The following is a 19,961-nucleotide window of genomic DNA, read 5'->3' as shown; positions in this document are numbered from 1 at the left end:
ATGTATAGAGGGATGTGTGGGTGGATAGTTGAGTAGTTAGATGGACGAGTAGAGGGATGGGTAGGTGGATGGTTGAGTGATTAGATGGATGTGTACAGGGACGGGTAGGTGGATGGTTGAGTGATTAGATGGAGGCATAGAGAGATGGGTAGGTGGATGGTTGAGTGATTAGGTGGATATGTAGAGGGACAGATAGGTGGATGGTTGAGTGATTAGATGGACGTGTAGAGGGACGGGTAGGTGGATGGTTGAGTGATTAGATGGAGGCATAGAGAGATGGGTAGGTGGATGGTTGAGTGATTAGGTGGATATGTAGAGGGACAGATAGGTGGATGGTTGAGTGATTAGGTGGATATGTAGAGGGACGGAGAGGTGAATGGTTTAATGATTAGATGGATGCATAGAGGGACGGGTAGGTGGATGGTTGAGTGAATATGTGGATGTCTAGAGAGAGGGGTAGGTGGATGGGTGAGTGATTAGATTGATGTGTAGAGGGACATATAGGTGAATGGTTGAGTGATTAGATGTACATGTAGATGGAAGGGTAGGTGGATGGTTGAGTGATTAGAAGGACGCGTAGATGTTACAGATAGGTTGATGGTTGAGTGATGAGATAGACATGTAGAGGGACAGGTAGGTGAATCTGTGAGTGATTAGGTGGATGTGTAGAGGGACAGGTAGGTGGATGGTTGAGTCATTAGATGGATACGTAGAGGGACAGATAGGTGGATGGTTGAGTGATTAGATGGACATGTAGAGGGACAGGTAGGTGAATCTGTGAGTGATTAGGTGGATGTGTAGAGGGACAAATATGTGGATGGTTGAGTGATTAGATGGATGCCTAGAGTGAAGGGTAGGTGGATGGTTGAGGTATTAAATGTACATGTAGAGGGACTGAGTATATTAATATTGTTTGATTATGAATGCACATGCGTGTGCTCATGGGGATATCTATGCTAAAGGAAGCCAACTCTGCCCCAATCCCTATATTTACTACTAATGACTTGCATCTTATCTCGATTAATTTAGCTCTATCTAATCTACCTCTACCATCAGTTTGGAGTAAATGCATGGGATCTGTGGAGTACAGGCATAACCCATTATTATACAAAGAAAAAAAAGAAAAAATGGATCTACTGCCGGACTACTGCTAACTTTGAGTTCAGGAGTAGCACGCTACTCGCTGTGAAGCGCTTCAATGCCTCAACAGGGATAGTAAGCACTATAAAAATGACATATGTGAACTCTATGCTGAGAAATTTCACAGGAGATATTGGCAGCCCTTATATCTGCTAGGAAGGAGGCACAGCATACATTATCAGCTCAAGTGAAATCTGCTCTGTGTGAGCCAATGTTGGACGTGAGATCTCTGCTAAGTGAGGCGTTGCAGGAGACATTGATGTGAGTGATATCTCTTGTAGGTGACATGTTGCAGGACACATTGACATGAATCAATCTGCTTCCTCCGCAGTGACGCTGACGATGGGGCCTTATGTCGCCCGTTTTCCAGTGCTGATCCGCCAGCCCAGGCTGCCCTGGTTACACGACCCTGGAGCAGGTAAAGATTCCACCTTCCACCAACGAGTGACATACTAAGATACTAAGATGCTTTTGACTGATGTGTTTGCACAAACCCGACACACCTTGTTCATCCTCGCAGGAGCACATCCCTTAGTTCATCCCTGCAGGAGCGCATCCCTTAGTTCATTCCCACAGGAGCGCATCCCTAAGTTCATCCCTGCAGGAGTGCATCCCTTAGTTCATCCTCGCAGGAGTGCATCCCTAAGTTCATCCGTACAGGAGTGCATCGCTTAGTTCATCCCCAGAGGAGTGCATCCCTTACTTTATCCCCACAGGAGTGCATCCCTTAGTTCATCCCCGCTGGAGGGCATCCATTAGTTCATCCCAGCAGGAGCGCATCCCTTAGTTCATCTCTACAGGAGCACATCCCTTAGTTCATCCCTGCAGGAGCGTATCCCTTAGTTCATCCCTGCAGGAGCGTATCCCTTAGTTCATCCCTGCAGTAGCGTATCCCTTAGTTCATCCCAGCAGGAGCGCATCCCTTAGCTCATCCATACAGGAGCGCATCCCTTAGTTCATCACGGCAGGAGTGCATCCCTTAGTTCATCCCCGCAAGAGCACATCCCTTAGTTCATCCCTGCAGGAGCACATCCCTTGGTTCATCCCTACAGGAGCGCATCCCTTAGTTCATCCCAGCAGGAGCGCATCCCTTAGTTCATCCCTACAGGAGCGCATCCCTTAGTTCATCCCAGCAGGAGCGCATCATTAGTTCATCCCTACAGGAGTGCATCCCTTAGTTCATCCCCGCAGGAGCGCATCCCTTAGTTCATCCCCGCAGGAGCGCATCCCTTAGTTCATTCCCACAGGAGCGCATCCCTTAGTTCATCCCCGCAGGAGTCCATCCCTTAGTTCATCCCGCAAGATTGCATCCCTTAGTTCATCCCCGCAGGAGTGCATCCCTTAGTTCAAGACCGCAGGAGCACATCCCTTAGTTCATCCCTGCAGGAGCGCATCCCTTAGTTCATCACGGCTGGAGTGCATCCCTTAGTTCATCCCCGCAAGAGCGCATCACTTAGTTCATCCCCGCAGGAGCGCATCCCTTAGTTCATCATGAGAGGAGTGCTTCCCTTAGTTCATCCCCGCTGGAGAGCATCCCTTAGTTCATCCCTGTTAGAAATGGGATTTCCAGTTGGCTGAGGCTTGCGCCAAAGCCAGGCAGAAACCACCACTCTAGTCAGGGCAAGGGAGTTATACGCCAAAGATAACCCCTCCTCACCCTCTAGGCAATGTGGCGCGAGCAGTAAGGCTTATCCCAGAGGCTAAGTAAGTTAAGTGTTTGAGCACGCACCCCCAGCAACAACACCCAAGGCCCACCACAAAGGAAACTCCACACAAGGTTATGTATAAAAATAGCCTTTGTATTATAGCAAAACACATTAGATAAAAACCCACACTTTACAATGTGCCAACAGGCACAGGCAGAATTTACAGGGGATATGTACAGGACAGGGCCACATGGACCACTGTCAGGAATATGCACTTTTAGTCTTAGAATACTTGTTAGAAATAGCACTCGGTACATAGAATAATAATCACTTTAGCACAAAAATAGAAAATTGAGCACACAACCAGTAACTACTGGTAACAGGTAAGTCCCACCTACGCAACCCTAACCACCTTAGGAGAATGTCCCGCAGGGAACCAGGACCTTACTAGCAACACCTGTACTAGGGAGAACAACCACCTAAGTGTCACTACACAGTTAGGGGTATAAGCATGAAAACATTACACATGATGCATCACAACATTCAGAGGTGTAGGGGAAGAAAACACATGATGCATAAACATACATTCAGCGGTGTAGGGAAAAGCCCATGACGCATAAAAACACATATAGAGGTGCAGCACAGAACAATTGCGCAGAAATCACATAGGCCACAAACTGTGACTGTCCCAGGCCAACTGGCCTCTCTGGGGCTGAAATGCCCTGTGTCCCAATGTCAGGGGCCTAAACGGAGCAGCTGCCCACTAAGTGCTTGGCAGCTGGAGATCTGAGCCTGGCACCAGCGTGCCTCCTGGCGCTTCTCTGGGACTCTGAAATAAAGACTGGCACCCAAGAACACGTGGGACTCTAGAACGAAAATGCCGCCTTGAACCTCTCAGGGCTCATCAACAAATATGCCCCTTGATTGGTGCAGTCCCTCTCGGGGGACTCGAACTCGCAAAGATGCCACCTGAGCCTCTCGTGGGCTCCAAAACAAAGCTCTCACTTTGGGGGTGCCTAAAGGGGGAGCGGGCCTTTAAAGAACACTTGGTGCCCCCTGAGCCTCGTGGCTCCCACTCGAAGTCTGCACCGGCAATAGGGGAGGGGCAGGCACCGGAAATGTGCCCAGATGCCCCCTGCACAACACTACACACTGAGGCCTCACTCACCGGTCTCTGGCGCTGGTCTGTGGGGCCGGTCCCGTGCTCCCTCCCGCCCCGTCACTCACCAGCTTCTCCGCTTCTGGAGGCGGTGACGGCGGGGGCGGCAGGTCCTCTTTGATGGTGCGGCGTGGGCAGGCACGGCACTATGCCTCGCGCCCCTCCTTTCACCGTTGCTAGCTGCAGGCTCCTCTGCGGGACACCACGGGGCTCTCCCTCTCTCTCGGGAGCCCCGTGGGAGATGCCTGCTTCTGGCTTCTGCCCGCGCTGAGGTTGCGGGGCAGGACTTCCGGGTTTGTGGCTTCTCCTTCCGGGTCACCGCAGGCAGCGGGGTGGCCCAGGGGGATACCTTGGCGGCTTGTTTGGCAGCAATACAGGGTGGGCACCCATTTTTAGAGGTGCAGAAACGCAGGGGAGATACACTCCCAAATAAAATAAATAACACGGGGTAGGCTCCCGTGAAGATGCCACAAAACAAAGAGGAACACGGCAAGGACGGGGTGGCACCCGCGCCGATGTTGGCAGGCAGGGGATCCCCATGCCGGGAATCCCTGAGGAGGGCGATTGCCGCCCTGTGCGGCCCTTGGAACGGGAAAGGGCTCCCTGGAAAAGGGAAACAGCGCTTCCCTGGCGCTGTGAGGAGAAATCCAGGGGCACTACAGGGCAAAGTCCAGAAATAGCCCTTCAGGATGGGGGGGCAAGGCTGGGCCCAGAGCCAGCTCACAGGGTTCTCCTAGGCAGGGAGGCAATCCTCAGTGGTGGTCCTCCTGGTGCCCAGCAGCAGCAGGCCCCCCTCAGCTTGGATCAGGAAGAGAACATTTTGTAAGGGGATACAGCCCCTTTTTATACAGTAAAAACCTTTGTCTGGGTGCAGGGTGGCGGAGAAACCAGTCGCAGCTGGTTTTGGAGCACTTTGTTTTCCTCAGCCACCCTTTCTATTCACTAGGCAGGCTAGGATCATTAGACACACCACAGGGGGCGGAGCCAGCATTGTGTGGGGAAAGCCCAGCCGTATTCAGGTCCCAGGTGTACTCCTCCCTCACATCACTCATGTTAATCTTAACAATCACCACCGGGGCAGACCCATCATGACTCCTGGAGCCAGGCTCACCAGCCAGCTCTAGCCAATCACAAGCCAGACACAAATTACACACACATGCCAACTTCTAGAAGTGGCACTTCCACACTAGACACAATCACGCCGCATACATCACTGCGCAGCATTTAATCACACGAGTCCGCACATACCAAACTCGAGCCTGCACTCCCCACACATCAGGAACTAACATGGTCACATACATTCCCCATGCATTCCTATGGGAGGGCAGGTCAACCTCACTACACACACACACTTTACCCTGGAACACAGTAGTAAAGTGCACAGAAACCAAAAATCACTATCACCAGGTCACATATCAAAAGCAAAAAGTTCAGGGGTGAACCTGCCAGAAGGGCCAAGTCCAACAATCCCTGCAGGAGTGCATCCCTTAGTTCATCCCCGCAGGAGTACATCCCTTAGTTCATCCCGGCGGGAGCGCATTCCTTAGTTCATCCCCACAGGAGCGCATCCCTTAGTCCACTGCAGTCTGCCATAAGTGCAGCTAATTATTTTTATTTTGTTATTGTGTGGCAGAGTCTGGGCTCACAAGGGGTGGAGTCGAAGAATTTTAAGCATCTGTTTTGAAACACACAATGCATTTTAATAAGTAAAAGCCAGTAAGGCATCAATGCAACAAGAAACGGTTAATAATGAGGAGAGAGAATCTAGATGAAGAAGGTCGAGTCATGTCAGAGATAAAGAGTGTTTTGGGATAAAAGTGGAGAAGTAGGAAAATCTAAAAGGGAGCTTTAAAGACAAAGTGACTGATGCCTTGAAGAGAAGAGATGAGGTTTAATAATCAATAATAAGTTGTCATAACCAATCAGTTTCATGGCTTTTTGTAAATGTCTTTAAGGCCCTTTTTGTGGTCTGGCTTGACAGTGTGCCTGAGCATCGGTGCACTTATGTTTCAACGCATTTTTTACAACGCACTACTGTTACAACGCATCCATTACAACGCGGATACTGTTACAACTCATGTTTTTACAACGCATTTTTTTACAACGCAGGTACCTTTACAACGCATACCATTACAACGTAAGTATTGGTAAGTATATGGTTATTTTTTAAATGTTATATGTTTGGGGTAAAGGGGTATTTTTAGGGGTTAGGGTCAGTTTTGGGTTTTAGGGTAAAGGGGTATTTTTAGGGTTCAGGGTCAGTTTTCAGTTTTTGGGTAAAGGGGTATTTTTAGGGTTCAGGGTCAGTTTTCAGTTTTTGGGTAAAGGGGTATTTTTAGGGTTCAGGGTCAGTTTTCAGTTTTTGGGTAAAGGGGTATTTTTAGGGTTCAGGGTCAGTTTTCAGTTTTTGGGTAAAGGGGTATTTTTAGGGTTCAGGGTCAGTTTTCAGTTTTTGGGTAAAGGGGTATTTTTAGGGTTCAGGGTCAGTTTTCAGTTTTTGGGTAAAGGGGTATTTTTAGGGTTCAGGGTCAGTTTTCAGTTTTTGGGTAAAGGGGTATTTTTAGGGTTCAGGGTCAGTTTTCAGTTTTTGGGTAAAGGGGTATTTTTAGGGTTCAGGGTCAGTTTTCAGTTTTTGGGTAAAGGGGTATTTTTAGGGTTCAGGGTCAGTTTTCAGTTTTTGGGTAAAGGGGTATTTTTAGGGTTCAGGGTCAGTTTTCAGTTTTTGGGTAAAGGGGTATTTTTAGGGTTCAGGGTCAGTTTTTAGTTTTTGGGTAAAGGGGTATTTTTAGGGTTCAGGGTCAGTTTTCAGTTTTTGGGTAAAGGGGTATTTTTAGGGTTCAGGGTCAGTTTTCAGTTTTTGGGTAAAGGGGTATTTTTAGGGTTCAGGGTCAGTTTTCAGTTTTTGGGGTACAGGGTAAAAATAAATTAAATTTAATTTTAAATTAAATTATTTAATAGTAAATAAATTAAATTAAATTACATTGCATTATTTTTGGGGTTGAGGGTCAGTTTTGAGTTTTTGGGGTACAGGGGTACAGGGTAAAAATAAAGTTATATTTTTTTTATTTTCAATATTTAATTTAAATTATATTTCATAAAATTACTTTATTTTATTTTTGGGGTTTAGGGTCAGTTTTCAGTTTCTGGGGTACAGGGGTACATGGTAAAAATAAAGTAATATTAATTTAAATTTAAAATAATTAACGGAAATTAAATTATTTAAAATTACATTAAATTATATTTTTAAAATTAAGTTACTATTATATTATTAATATTAAAATATACTTACCAATACTTACGTTGTAATGGTCTGCGTTGTAAAGGTACCTGCGTTGTAAAAAAATGCGTTGTAAATACATGCGTTGTTACAGTATCCGCGTTGTAAAAACCGCGTTGTAACGGTATGCGGAGTAAAAGTCCGCGTTGTAACATCATATATCCCTGAGCATCAATAGAGAGGGGGTTTGGCTCCGCCCACAGGGGAACTTGTTTTGATTGAACAGGCGTTGAAAGCTCCCACAAAAGAGTGCTTGACCTCCACATAGTTGATATTATTGTGTTTATTTATCCATCTTCCTGAGTTAGTTCTTTCAGGGGCACACACATGGCATTATAATGCTAGTAAAGCAGCTGTGGTTTGTGCACCAGAGGCGCAGGAGCTTCGCCTCCCTTCTGCCAGCGCAGCAACCATGAATGATATTAAAATGATTTTATTACGATTTATTTTTCAGTGCAGCTGGCCAGCCAGAACGAAGCGTTGGGGCGGGGCCAGCACTGCTGACTGGCAGCAGGGAGGAGGAAATGGTGCACACCACACTTAAAGTTTAAAGTACGTGTGAGAAGGTGGCCTGATATGCAGTGCTCACTATTCTAGTGAACACTATGTATCAGTCCAGCAACCCTTATTGATGATTGGTTGTAAGTCAACCTTATAGACCAGCTATCCTAGTAGCGTGGATACGAGCAGTCTAAGGCTAAAGACTCGAGAGGGCGCGTTAAGCCAGCTGTTTACCACACATATACCCCTTGAATACCAAGTGAAAGGACACCACACAAGTGTTATGAAAATAAACAGTTATTTATTTAAAGATCACAACAGCCCTGTACTCTTTATGAGGACAGGGTACTAAGCACAAACCAAAACTCTTACAAAAATACTTAAGTTAGCACAGTATATACAAATGCCCGAGGGGCACGGAAAACCATATACTCTGAAAGTGGAATGCGAAATTCCTAGCAGGTAAGTACAGTACTAATAGCTTTTGGAATCGCTAGGACTTGACTAGGGAATCGTTAGATTACTTCTAGGAGGCCTAGGGGACTCGGGTGCAGTGTGTGCACTCTCACGCGAGATGCGGACAAAAGTCTATGGTAGCTAGGAATTAGAAAGTTAGTGTTCTCGGGCGAACCCGACCTGGTAGGGAGAAAACGAAAGTAGATTCTGACCCTTGGATAGTGAGGCTATGCTGGGGCACCGAAATGCCGAAGTTACCTAGCCCAGGGGCTGCAGCTGCATAGGTCTGAAAAGACGTCGGGAATCCTCGTAGACGGACCAGGAGCCGGAAGAAAAGATGCTGGCCGGTGACCAGTGAAGAAAGTTCAGTTGGATCCAAGCCTGGATCTCGAAGATAGATGACACCTGAAAGCAGAGGGGACCAAGTTCGAGACTACTAGCCAGTAGTCAGTGGGCACCAGGAGGGCACCGGATGGTAGCCACCTCGACAAGGTGAGTGGGTGACGCTTGACTCGAAGATCTCACGGACCAGGAGGCGTTGTCGGCGACCAGGATGGAGGATCGAGCTGTCCCACGAAGATAGAAGCTGTCGGCGTCGCTGGACCCAGGATTGGGCAACAAAGCCTTGGCAAATTCAAGCCCACGCGGTGGACCTAAAATGGCGTCTGGAGTGGACCAGGAGGGTCCGGGGTGCCTCTCTTGAAGAAGGAAGCAAAGGCCAGCCTGGAGCAACCAGACCAGCAGTCGTGAAGTCGTTGGGCGTCGTTCAGAGGGCCACAAGCCAGCCGGCTAGTAGCCAAACAACGCGGTGCACAGCAAACAGCAGAAGGGCCCCACGCAGATCGTGGAGATGCAGGGGGGCTGATCTTGGGTGCTGGAGCTGCGCAGGGTCGGGGCTTCTCGGACCCCAAAGCACTCACCAGTGGAGGACACGGTGGGCTTGCAGTAAAGATGTCGTGCAGTCTTGGCGATCGTCGGTCCCTTGAGGTCTCGTCGCACTCACGGTTCTCAGCTGGGCTGTAGAGGTGAGTAGAGGTCAGAGGTGCCAGGGAAGCCGGGTCTCGTCGAGCTGGGTCGTCGGATTCGTGATGAAGGACTTGCAGCAGACCGCAGTGTTCTTTAGGATGGTGCCTGCGGATGCAGGGTGACTACTCCTTAGCCACAAGGGAGAATCTTGAAGAAGAAATCGTGAAGTCCTTTCGAAGAAAGTGGTATCTTGATTCCAAAGATGATCTAATTTTAACAGGGGGCCCGCTCCCATCTTTATACTAAAAAAGGGGGCTGACCCGGTGACTAGGTCCTGCCTATGGGTGGGACTAGGTGGGGGGTGGTTACACCCCTCAGCCATGCCGGACTTCCCCAGGCCAGGGGCTGGTGTGCCCCTGGAACTGGTTCAGACCGGCCTATGCGTAGTGAGCACCGGGGTGCCACTCAGCAGTCACCTTCCTGTAAAGCCCTGCCTACCCAGGATACACAAAACCATGTCTGGGACGGTGCTAGCACCGCCCCTGACAGGAAACCCTTTGTCCAGGCTCCCCTCGCTGGAAGGACTCCCAGCTGTAGGGGGTCAGACTCGTGTCTGTGGTGGCAGCATCCATTTTGTGGAGCTGAGGCTTCAGTTAACTTTAACCGGGGTTCACAGTTACATACATGTCGTGTCCCTCTAGAAGGGTGGAATGCTAACCCCGTCGCCAGAATTGGCGAGGGGTTAGTATTCCAATTCGTATGACACCTTACTCGACATGTTTTGATAAAGCAATACCAAAGATAGCATTTAACCGCGAGGATTATAATGCACTTAAGAGTATATGGTATGCGATATCATGGAACAGCTATTAGGACTTGATTCCGCAAGCTGCAGACAGGCTCAGCTCATGCCAGAGCACCATCTCACACGATTCCAAGCACTCCGCCTTCAGGATTGTCAAGGCCTGCCATAGGAGTGACTGATAGGAATCTGTGTGTCCATTTTAGGGTTAGGTATAGGTATACTACACCTACAGCAAAGGGTGATTACACGACTTTGCCCCAGCTGTCATGCAGCCAGTTGTGTCAAATTTAGGAGGCCAGCCAGGGGTGGCATAATACATGCTGCAGCCCCTGGCAGCCCTGGGTACACCTATGCCCTGAGTTACAGGGTCTGATAAGGTGGCCCAGTACCAATTGGAAATGTACCTAGGGTACATGGAATCCATTTTAAAGAGAGAGCAGTAGGCCTGGGGTCCTGATTGGCAGGGTCCCAGGTCGACTATGTCCAAAACCAGCTAAAACACAGGGCAAAAAGTTGGGGGCAACCATAGTCAGGATGTACCTTCCTACACAACCCCCCCCCAAACGAAAGGAGATAAGGCTATCCTTGTCCAGGTAAGCCTCTATTACCTAAGTGGCCATATAAGGAAGGACCAGCTCTGGCTTGGTTTCCCCCTGTGTCATGGTCCACTAGGCAACCCCTCACCCTAAGGGTATCTGAGGGTCTCCACCATAGGGAATCTCTGTCTCTGGTGTGTCTTGGGAAAGAAGAAGGCTGATGCTGGGATGGAGTACTGAAGTGAGGCTCCTCTACCTTTGGGCTCAACTTCCTCCAATCACCATCCATCATATGTGCCTTTCTTTCTTTAGCTGAGATGCACTGAGCTCTCAGGGTCAGCCTCTGGCTACCTAAAGCTGGAGGCTGGGTCCCTCTGTTTGGCTTACTGGAGGGACAGGTCAGGTCTGGGGTTTTTAGGCCCCATGTTTGGCTGTGCCCAACAGTGTCCAGCTGTGGGAGTTCCCTAACTACTTTTAAGGGGGATCCCTCAGGAGTCTGCTCTATTTTCACTTGGCTAGGTTTACCAGCTTCAGTGATCCTAATCTGCTGATTAAGGGGTTCTTTTGGACAGGGGGCCCTTTGGGGTCCACCACTGGCCTCCCTGGTCTCTTCAGCCCTGGGCTGACTGAGGCAGGGTAGAGAGGTGCAGGTTACCTGCTCCAGACTGGGTCCCACCTGGGAAGGGTCCACTGCCATCAGGGGCTCTGCCAGGCTAGGCCTGACTACCTCTGGGGCAGTTCCTTCAACAGGGGTAGAGTCAGTTCCCTGAGGAGGCTGGCTCTCACCTAGTGTCTGGGAGGGGGAAGACTCTTCTTCCTCCTCAATGCTCTCTGTTTGAGTGGAGTGATCCATTGTTTCAGGCTTCACAACCTCACTATCTGTCTGAGTAGAGGCTGAGACCATTTCAACCTTGCCAACCTTTTCAGGAGGGCACTCAGTCTGTGTTTGGGCTGTGACTGTCACAGCCCTCCTATCCTGTTCTGAAAAGTCTGTCTGAGCCTGGGCAGTGGCTACCACTGCCCTTCCAACCTTTTCAGGGAGGAATGGTGCTTGGACTGGGGCTGTAGCTATTACTGCCCCACTAACCTGTCTGGATAGGCCTATCATTCTGGAATGAGTTTCTTGTTCCACCTCAGCCCATGCTGAGAGTTCCAGGTCATTCCCCAGTAAGCAATCTACAGGTAGGTTATCTGTCACTGCCACTCTCATGGGCCCTGTGACATTACCCCAGCTGAGCTTGACTACTGCCATGGGATGCCTTCTCTTCATTCCATGAATGTCTGTCACCTGATAAGTAAAACCAGGGGTCAGTTGAGCAGAGGGGACCAGATGGTCACTCACCATGGTGAGGCTGGCCCCTGTGTCTCTGAATGCCTCAACTTTCTGACCATTCACTAGAACTTCTTGTCTATACTTGCCCAAAATGTGGGGTCCAGTAGTGAAGTTGGCCAACCCCATGCCAGTCTCACAGACAAGAGTGTGGTCAGGGAACCTGGCTAAGCCATAGTCCTCCTGATTGCCCAAAGTAATGCCCACCACATTCTTGGGGGCACTCCCACCACCTGGGGGATTACCACTAGTGGTAACAGGAGGTTTAGGAGTATTACCTGGGGGTATATTTCCCTTATTACCATTTTTAGGGCAACTGGCATCACTTTTGTAATGACCCACCTGTTTACAGGTATGGCAATAAGGTTTCTTCTGTTCTGAAGGAGTGTTCTGGGACCCACCACCCTTGTTGGAATTTTGGGGCCCTTGGGAAGTCTTCTCTGTGGATTTATCCCCACCCTTCTCTTGAGGCTTGGTTGATTCCTTTTTCTGGTCACCACCCTGGTTTTTAGGCCTAACCCTGGTTCTGACCCATTTGTCTGCCCTCTTACCCAATTCCTGTGGAGAGGTCAACTCAGAGTCTACCAGGTGCTGATGTAATAGCTGGTTCTGACAATTATTCAAGATTTGCTCCCTCATAATTAGATTATACAATCCTTTAAAATCAGTAACCTTACTACCCAGTAGCCAGCCTTCAAAAGCCTTAGTGGCACAATCAACAAAGTCAGCCCAATCTTGAGACTGAGTTTTCTGGGTGTCTCTGAACAGCATCCTGTATTGTTCAGTGGTTAAACCAAACCCATCAACCAGTACATTCTTCAAGACTTGGTAATTGTTAGCATCCTCCACCCTTGTGGTGAGGAGCTTATCTCTACCTTTCCCATCAAAGGAGAGCCACAAGATAGCTGCCCACTGACTTTGGGGAACACCCTGCACAGTGCAGGCTCTCTCCAAAGCAGTAATCCATTTGTGGATGTCATCCCCTTCTTTAAAGGGGGGCACTATCTTATTCAGGTGCTTTGTATCAAAACTCCTTTCCCTATTGCTAGGTTTATTGCTGCCACCAGTGGGAACTGTCCCACTCAATTGTTGCTCTCTAGCAAAGGCAAGTCTCTCTTTGGCCAGGGCAAGTTCTTCCCTTTCAATCCTCAGTTTGACTGCCCTTTCTTCAGCTTCATACACTCTCCTCTTAGGGGAAGACATTCCTCTGTGAGAAGAGTTGAGAGAGCCATTGGTTCGAAAGGATCTGCTAGAGCCTCTTGATAGAGACCTAACTCGTCCATTCCCAATGTTAAGCTGACCTGAGAGTGGGCCCAGGGGTCCCCCAGTACCAAGCTCATGTCTGCTTAAGTTGGACCTGCTTAGTCTGCTGACTTCTACCTGTCCCTTATCTGCCTCATCCCCTGATAACTCATCCTCATCCTCAGCAACATCTGCCTCAAGGAGGGGATGGATATCAAAGGGACCCTGTAAGGAGGGCAAACTTCCATCTGGATTAGAAGGGTCTGGGTTACCAGCCCTACTGGCATCATAAGCCTCTAGGAGACCAATCAGAAAGGAAGTGGTGGGGTTAGACCCCTGTTTTAGTTTCCTGAGAGTACACACTTGTCTCATCTCATGGAAGCTAAGAGCAGCATATTTAGAAGGGACCTGTGGAGGGTCCACTGACACAAGGGGATACTCAGAGTTTCCTCCTTTGTCTGACATGCTGCTTCTAGTGTGGTGTAAGTGATGCACCTACCTACACTATGTGTTACCTACTGGTCCCTTGCTAGAGTTGCAGCCAAGGTGTGCTAAGCCTTGAGGAGCTACAACAGCTGGTTCAGTAGAACTCAGAGTATTCTAAGCTTTAGTTATATGTACCTGACAGTACTTATGTGATCTTTCAACAAGATATTCTTAGGATACGTGTGGTAAAACAACAGCAAGCTCAAATCCCACCGCTGCCACCAATGTGAGAAGGTGGCCTGATATGCAGTGCTCACTATTCTAGTGAACACTATGTATCAGTCCAGCAACCCTTATTGATGATTGGTTGTAAGTCAACCTTATAGACCAGCTATCCTAGTAGCGTGGATACGAGCAGTCTAAGGCTAAAGACTCGAGAGGGCGCGTTAAGCCAGCTGTTTACCACACATATACCCCTTGAATACCAAGTGAAAGGACACCACACAAGTGTTATGAAAATAAACAGTTATTTATTTAAAGATCACAACAGCCCTGTACTCTTTATGAGGACAGGGTACTAAGCACAAACCAAAACTCTTACAAAAATACTTAAGTTAGCACAGTATATACAAATGCCCGAGGGGCACGGAAAACCATATACTCTGAAAGTGGAATGCGAAATTCCTAGCAGGTAAGTACAGTACTAATAGCTTTTGGAATCGCTAGGACTTGACTAGGGAATCGTTAGATTACTTCTAGGAGGCCTAGGGGACTCGGGTGCAGTGTGTGCACTCTCACGCGAGATGCGGACAAAAGTCTATGGTAGCTAGGAATTAGAAAGTTAGTGTTCTCGGGCGAACCCGACCTGGTAGGGAGAAAACGAAAGTAGATTCTGACCCTTGGATAGTGAGGCTATGCTGGGGCACCGAAATGCCGAAGTTACCTAGCCCAGGGGCTGCAGCTGCATAGGTCTGAAAAGACGTCGGGAATCCTCGTAGACGGACCAGGAGCCGGAAGAAAAGATGCTGGCCGGTGACCAGTGAAGAAAGTTCAGTTGGATCCAAGCCTGGATCTCGAAGATAGATGACACCTGAAAGCAGAGGGGACCAAGTTCGAGACTACTAGCCAGTAGTCAGTGGGCACCAGGAGGGCACCGGATGGTAGCCACCTCGACAAGGTGAGTGGGTGACGCTTGACTCGAAGATCTCACGGACCAGGAGGCGTTGTCGGCAACCAGGATGGAGGATCGAGCTGTCCCACGAAGATAGAAGCTGTCGGCGTCGCTGGACCCAGGATTGGGCAACAAAGCCTTGGCAAATTCAAGCCCACGCGGTGGACCTAAAATGGCGTCTGGAGTGGACCAGGAGGGTCCGGGGTGCCTCTCTTGAAGAAGGAAGCAAAGGCCAGCCTGGAGCAACCAGACCAGCAGTCGTGAAGTCGTTGGGCGTCGTTCAGAGGGCCACAAGCCAGCCGGCTAGTAGCCAAACAACGCGGTGCACAGCAAACAGCAGAAGGGCCCCACGCAGATCGTGGAGATGCAGGGGGGCTGATCTTGGGTGCTGGAGCTGCGCAGGGTCGGGGCTTCTCGGACCCCAAAGCACTCACCAGTGGAGGACACGGTGGGCTTGCAGTAAAGATGTCGTGCAGTCTTGGCGATCGTCGGTCCCTTGAGGTCTCGTCGCACTCACGGTTCTCAGCTGGGCTGTAGAGGTGAGTAGAGGTCAGAGGTGCCAGGGAAGCCGGGTCTCGTCGAGCTGGGTCGTCGGATTCGTGATGAAGGACTTGCAGCAGACCGCAGTGTTCTTTAGGATGGTGCCTGCGGATGCAGGGTGACTACTCCTTAGCCACAAGGGAGAATCTTGAAGAAGAAATCGTGAAGTCCTTTCGAAGAAAGTGGTATCTTGATTCCAAAGATGATCTAATTTTAACAGGGGGCCCGCTCCCATCTTTATACTAAAAAAGGGGGCTGACCCGGTGACTAGGTCCTGCCTATGGGTGGGACTAGGTGGGGGGTGGTTACACCCCTCAGCCATGCCGGACTTCCCCAGGCCAGGGGCTGGTGTGCCCCTGGAACTGGTTCAGACCGGCCTATGCGTAGTGAGCACCGGGGTGCCACTCAGCAGTCACCTTCCTGTAAAGCCCTGCCTACCCAGGATACACAAAACCATGTCTGGGACGGTGCTAGCACCGCCCCTGACAGGAAACCCTTTGTCCAGGCTCCCCTCGCTGGAAGGACTCCCAGCTGTAGGGGGTCAGACTCGTGTCTGTGGTGGCAGCATCCATTTTGTGGAGCTGAGGCTTCAGTTAACTTTAACCGGGGTTCACAGTTACATACATGTCGTGTCCCTCTAGAAGGGTGGAATGCTAACCCCGTCGCCAGAATTGGCGAGGGGTTAGTATTCCAATTCGTATGACACCTTACTCGACATGTTTTGATAAAGCAATACCAAAGATAGCATTTAACCGCGAGGATTATAATGCACTTAAGAGTATATGGTATGCGATATCATGGAACAGCTATTAGGACTTGATTCCGCAAGCTGCAGACAGGCTCAGCTCATGCCAGAGCACCATCTCACACGATTCCAAGCACTCCGCCTTCAGGATTGTCAAGGCCTGCCATAGGAGTGACTGATAGGAATCTGTGTGTCCATTTTAGGGTTAGGTATAGGTATACTACACCTACAGCAAAGGGTGATTACACGACTTTGCCCCAGCTGTCATGCAGCCAGTTGTGTCAAATTTAGGAGGCCAGCCAGGGGTGGCATAATACATGCTGCAGCCCCTGGCAGCCCTGGGTACACCTATGCCCTGAGTTACAGGGTCTGATAAGGTGGCCCAGTACCAATTGGAAATGTACCTAGGGTACATGGAATCCATTTTAAAGAGAGAGCAGTAGGCCTGGGGTCCTGATTGGCAGGGTCCCAGGTCGACTATGTCCAAAACCAGCTAAAACACAGGGCAAAAAGTTGGGGGCAACCATAGTCAGGATGTACCTTCCTACAGTACGCATGTCACTTTGCCCAGCTGTCTATCGATGGCCAGCCTGACATGCGCACTTTAAACCTCTTCACTCAAACTGTCTTAGACAGCTGGGTGGAGAGCAGGCACCGGCCTCCAGTGTCTGTTGGATTGCTGAGTCAGCCCGATCCAACCAATCCTGGTGCTTCTCTCATGCTAGTTAGCAGCATGAGAGAAGCGTCTGCATTTGTTGTGGGGATTCTGCACATACACAGAACTATGGGCAGGAAAACAGGACCTCAGTGTATAGGGGTTGTACCTTCCTATCCCCTTAGTACCCAAAATCCCCAAACGCTGCCTTTAGAGTCTCAATAGTCATTCTGAGACCAAAAGGATAAGTTGTCATTGAAAGACTGAACACAGTAGTTAGAATTGCATATACTAAGAGTATTCACATTAGGATCAGCAAACTCGAGAGCAAGGACAAGCGCACGCAGCTCCGCCAATTGCGCTGTACAGTCACCAAGTGACTGAGTATTTACTAATGAAGACTTAAATTCTCCATTAACAATTGTACCAGACACATTTGCCCAAGCCGCTGAATAAGCATGTTTGGAACCGACGGCCGGTTGAGCCGAGCCATCGGTATAAATGTTACATTTGTGTTCATCCAAAGGAAGCAAGGACAGCGGGGGAGGATGAACATGTTCATACTATAAAAACTTCTGTTTCTGAAGAGCAAGTTCAAAGATAAACGTGATATCAGCTGATGTCAAAGAAGTAGTCCATTGTATCCAACGGGAATGTAATGCCTTAGAGTTTGGCACACTCGTCTTAGTCACTGCTTCTAAAGCAGGGAGAGGCATGACCATAAGAATACATTGTTATTGCGCAAGTGAGCGTTCTTTCAGAATCGCTATTTGGACCGCCATCAAAACTTTTTCAACATTCGAAAATTGCATTTCAATCCAGCGTTCAAATGTGATTTGTATGCAATAGGTACTATGGCTCCCTCATTGAACGTTAATTAAGTGAAACCCACCGTCCCCGGTAGTATACGAATCACCAGGTTTGTGGTATAATCACGTGTAAACAAGTATTTAGTTGCAAGCAGATAATTTCAAAGATTGAGAATATTGGTATGTTCTAGAAGCCAGCAGGTAGAAGAATATGTTGGTTGTATCAATGCATAGACCTGACCTCAGGACCCCCCACGCCGCATGGCCCACCAGCTGTAGGTGCGTCTCTGCCCCAGCGCCTCAGGTCCGTCCCTGACCTCGGTGCCCCCTCGCTGCTGCTCGTTCTTCCTCTCGCTGTTGCCCTCATCTGTGCCTTTCATTTGTATTTCGTTTTGTATTTCACTGTATTGTTGTATTTCGTTTTGTATTTCACTGTAGTGTTTCTTTTTTGTCAGTAGGCTTTGCGATTTTATTTATTTATTTATTTATTTATAAATTTATAAAGCGCCTGGTGACCCGGAGGCATCCCCGCGCTATAGAGCTGAGATATCCAAAGAGGAGGGGGGACCGGAGGACTATTTGGGGAATAAGAAAGTTTTTAGTTTTTTCCGGAAGAGGGCGTGGCAGGGTTCCAGACGCAAGTGGCGAGGCAGTGCGTTCCAGCCTGAGGAGGCTTTGACCGAAAAGCGACGGCCACCGGTCCGAGCCTTCTTAAATTTAGGGACGATGGCCAAATGCTCGTCGTCCGAGCGCAGTGCCCTAGGGGCTTTGTAGGGGGCGACAAGGTCTTTCAGGGCGGCCGGGCCGGCACCATTAATGAGTTTGTGACTGGTGCACATTGCCTTAAATTTGGCGGACAGGGAGCCAGTGCAGGGCCTTGAGGGCTGATTTGGCAGAGGCTCTGGGGGGGAGGTCCATTATGATCCTTGCCGCGGCGTTTTGTGCCCGTTGGAGTTTGGCTAAGGTAAACTCCAGTGCACCGAGGTAGACGGCGTTGCTATAGTCGAGTCTGGCTAGGATGAGCCCTTGAACCAGTAGTTTCCTGGATAGCGGAGGAAGGAGAGGGAGAATTTTGCGGGTTGACCGCAGGAGGCCAAAGCATGATCCAGCGGTCTTGGTTGCCTGGGTCTTCATGGTGAGGCTTGGTTCCAGCCAGACGCCTAGCGTTTTGACTTCTGACTTTGGAGTGGGTATCTCACCAAAGGTGTCCGGCCACACCGAAGCGGGAATTGATGACCATTTGTTGCCCAGGAGCATAATTTCGGTTTTAGAACCGTTCAATTTGAGGGAAGATTCGCACATCCAGGAGTAGATGTCTTGGAGGCAGTTCCGCAGGCTGTCTGGGTGTTTGTCCAGCTGGGAGAGGGAGACGACAAGTTGGGTGTCGTCAGCGTAGTTGACAATTTTGATCCCATAGGGGGTCACGACGTCTTCCAGGGGGGCCATGTAAACATTAAACAGGGTGGGACTAAGCGAGGACCCCTGCGGGACTCCACATGTGAGTGGAAGGGGGTCTGAGCGAGAGTTGCCGTCCCACACCTGAAATGAACGGCCTGATAGGAAGGAGTTAATCCAGGCGTGTGCTGAGCCCACAATTCCTGCCCTGGCCAGGCGATGTAGAAGGACACGGTGATCCACCGTGTCAAAGGCGGCACTGAGGTCCAGGAGGATCACTGCCACTGATCCTCCTGAATCCAGAATGCGCCTTGATTCCTCAATGACGGAGAGGAGGGCTGTGTCCGTGCCCTGGCCGGGCCTAAAGCCAGTTTGAGATGGGCGCAGGATTTTGTTGGTCTCAAGGAATTGGGAGAGTTGGGAATTAACTAGTTTCTCCGCCATCTTGCTGATGCAGGGAAGGAGTGATATGGGTCTATAGTTAGACATATCGTCAGGATTCAGATGGGGTTTTTTTAGCAGGGCTTTGACAACCGCATTTTTCCAGTTGGGCGGCACTGTGCCTTGGCGCAAGGAGATGTTAATGAGATCCCTGATGGTAGAGGCTATGCTGGGGGCGGCAGCTTTTAATAGTCTGGCCGGGGCTGGGTCAAGAGGAGAGCCGCTTTTCATTTTGGCTAACGTGGCGGAGACCTCAATGAGGGAGGTTGCTCTAAAGGAGGACAGCCGCGGGCTGTTAATACAGACCTCCGTATCAGTGGAGTTGTGGGGGGTGATGCTAGGGAGAGAGTCCAGTATTCGCGAGATTTTAGAGTCGAAGAAGGAGGCAAAGTCATTACTTCTGTCTGAGGGGGCATGGGAAACGGTGGGTGCTGATGGAATGTTGAGGAGTTCTTTGACAATCAGGTACGCTTCTTTTGTGGAATTGGTGGCGTTTTGTATTCTGTTGTCATAGAATCCTGCCTTAGCAAGTTTGAGAGCTGATTTGTAGCGTCTAACTGCACTATTGTAGAGGTCTTTGTTACTGTGGAGCCAGTCCTTTCTCCACTGCCTCTCGGCCTTTTTGCACTCTTTGCGTAGGTCCCTGAGGTCAGGAGTATACCAGGGGGCCTGGCCTTTTATCCTGTTTTTGATCTCCCGATTTTTTATGGGGATAATATTA

At 49.5% G+C, this 19,961-nt stretch overlaps 1 protein-coding gene across 1 annotated transcript in view; it reads left to right on the top strand.

Annotated features, from left to right (window-relative positions):
• Positions 1-19,961, top strand: part of LOC147668713 (N-acetylneuraminylgalactosylglucosyl-glucoside beta-1,4-N- acetylgalactosaminyltransferase 2-like) — a 528,736-nt gene that overhangs the window by 392,586 nt on the left and 116,189 nt on the right. The window contains exon 7 of the mRNA XM_086948488.1: positions 1,472-1,558. Within this exon, the coding sequence (XP_086804614.1) occupies positions 1,472-1,558 (87 nt within the window). The remainder of the gene's footprint in view (positions 1-1,471; positions 1,559-19,961) is intronic.

Source organism: Lissotriton vulgaris, unplaced genomic scaffold (assembly GCF_964263255.1).
Source record: "Lissotriton vulgaris unplaced genomic scaffold, aLisVul1.2 SCAFFOLD_899, whole genome shotgun sequence".
In the NCBI taxonomy this organism is placed as follows: Eukaryota; Metazoa; Chordata; class Amphibia; order Caudata; family Salamandridae; genus Lissotriton; species Lissotriton vulgaris.
Note: the sequence above shows the minus strand (reverse complement) of the source record. Positions and strands in the feature narration are given on the sequence as shown.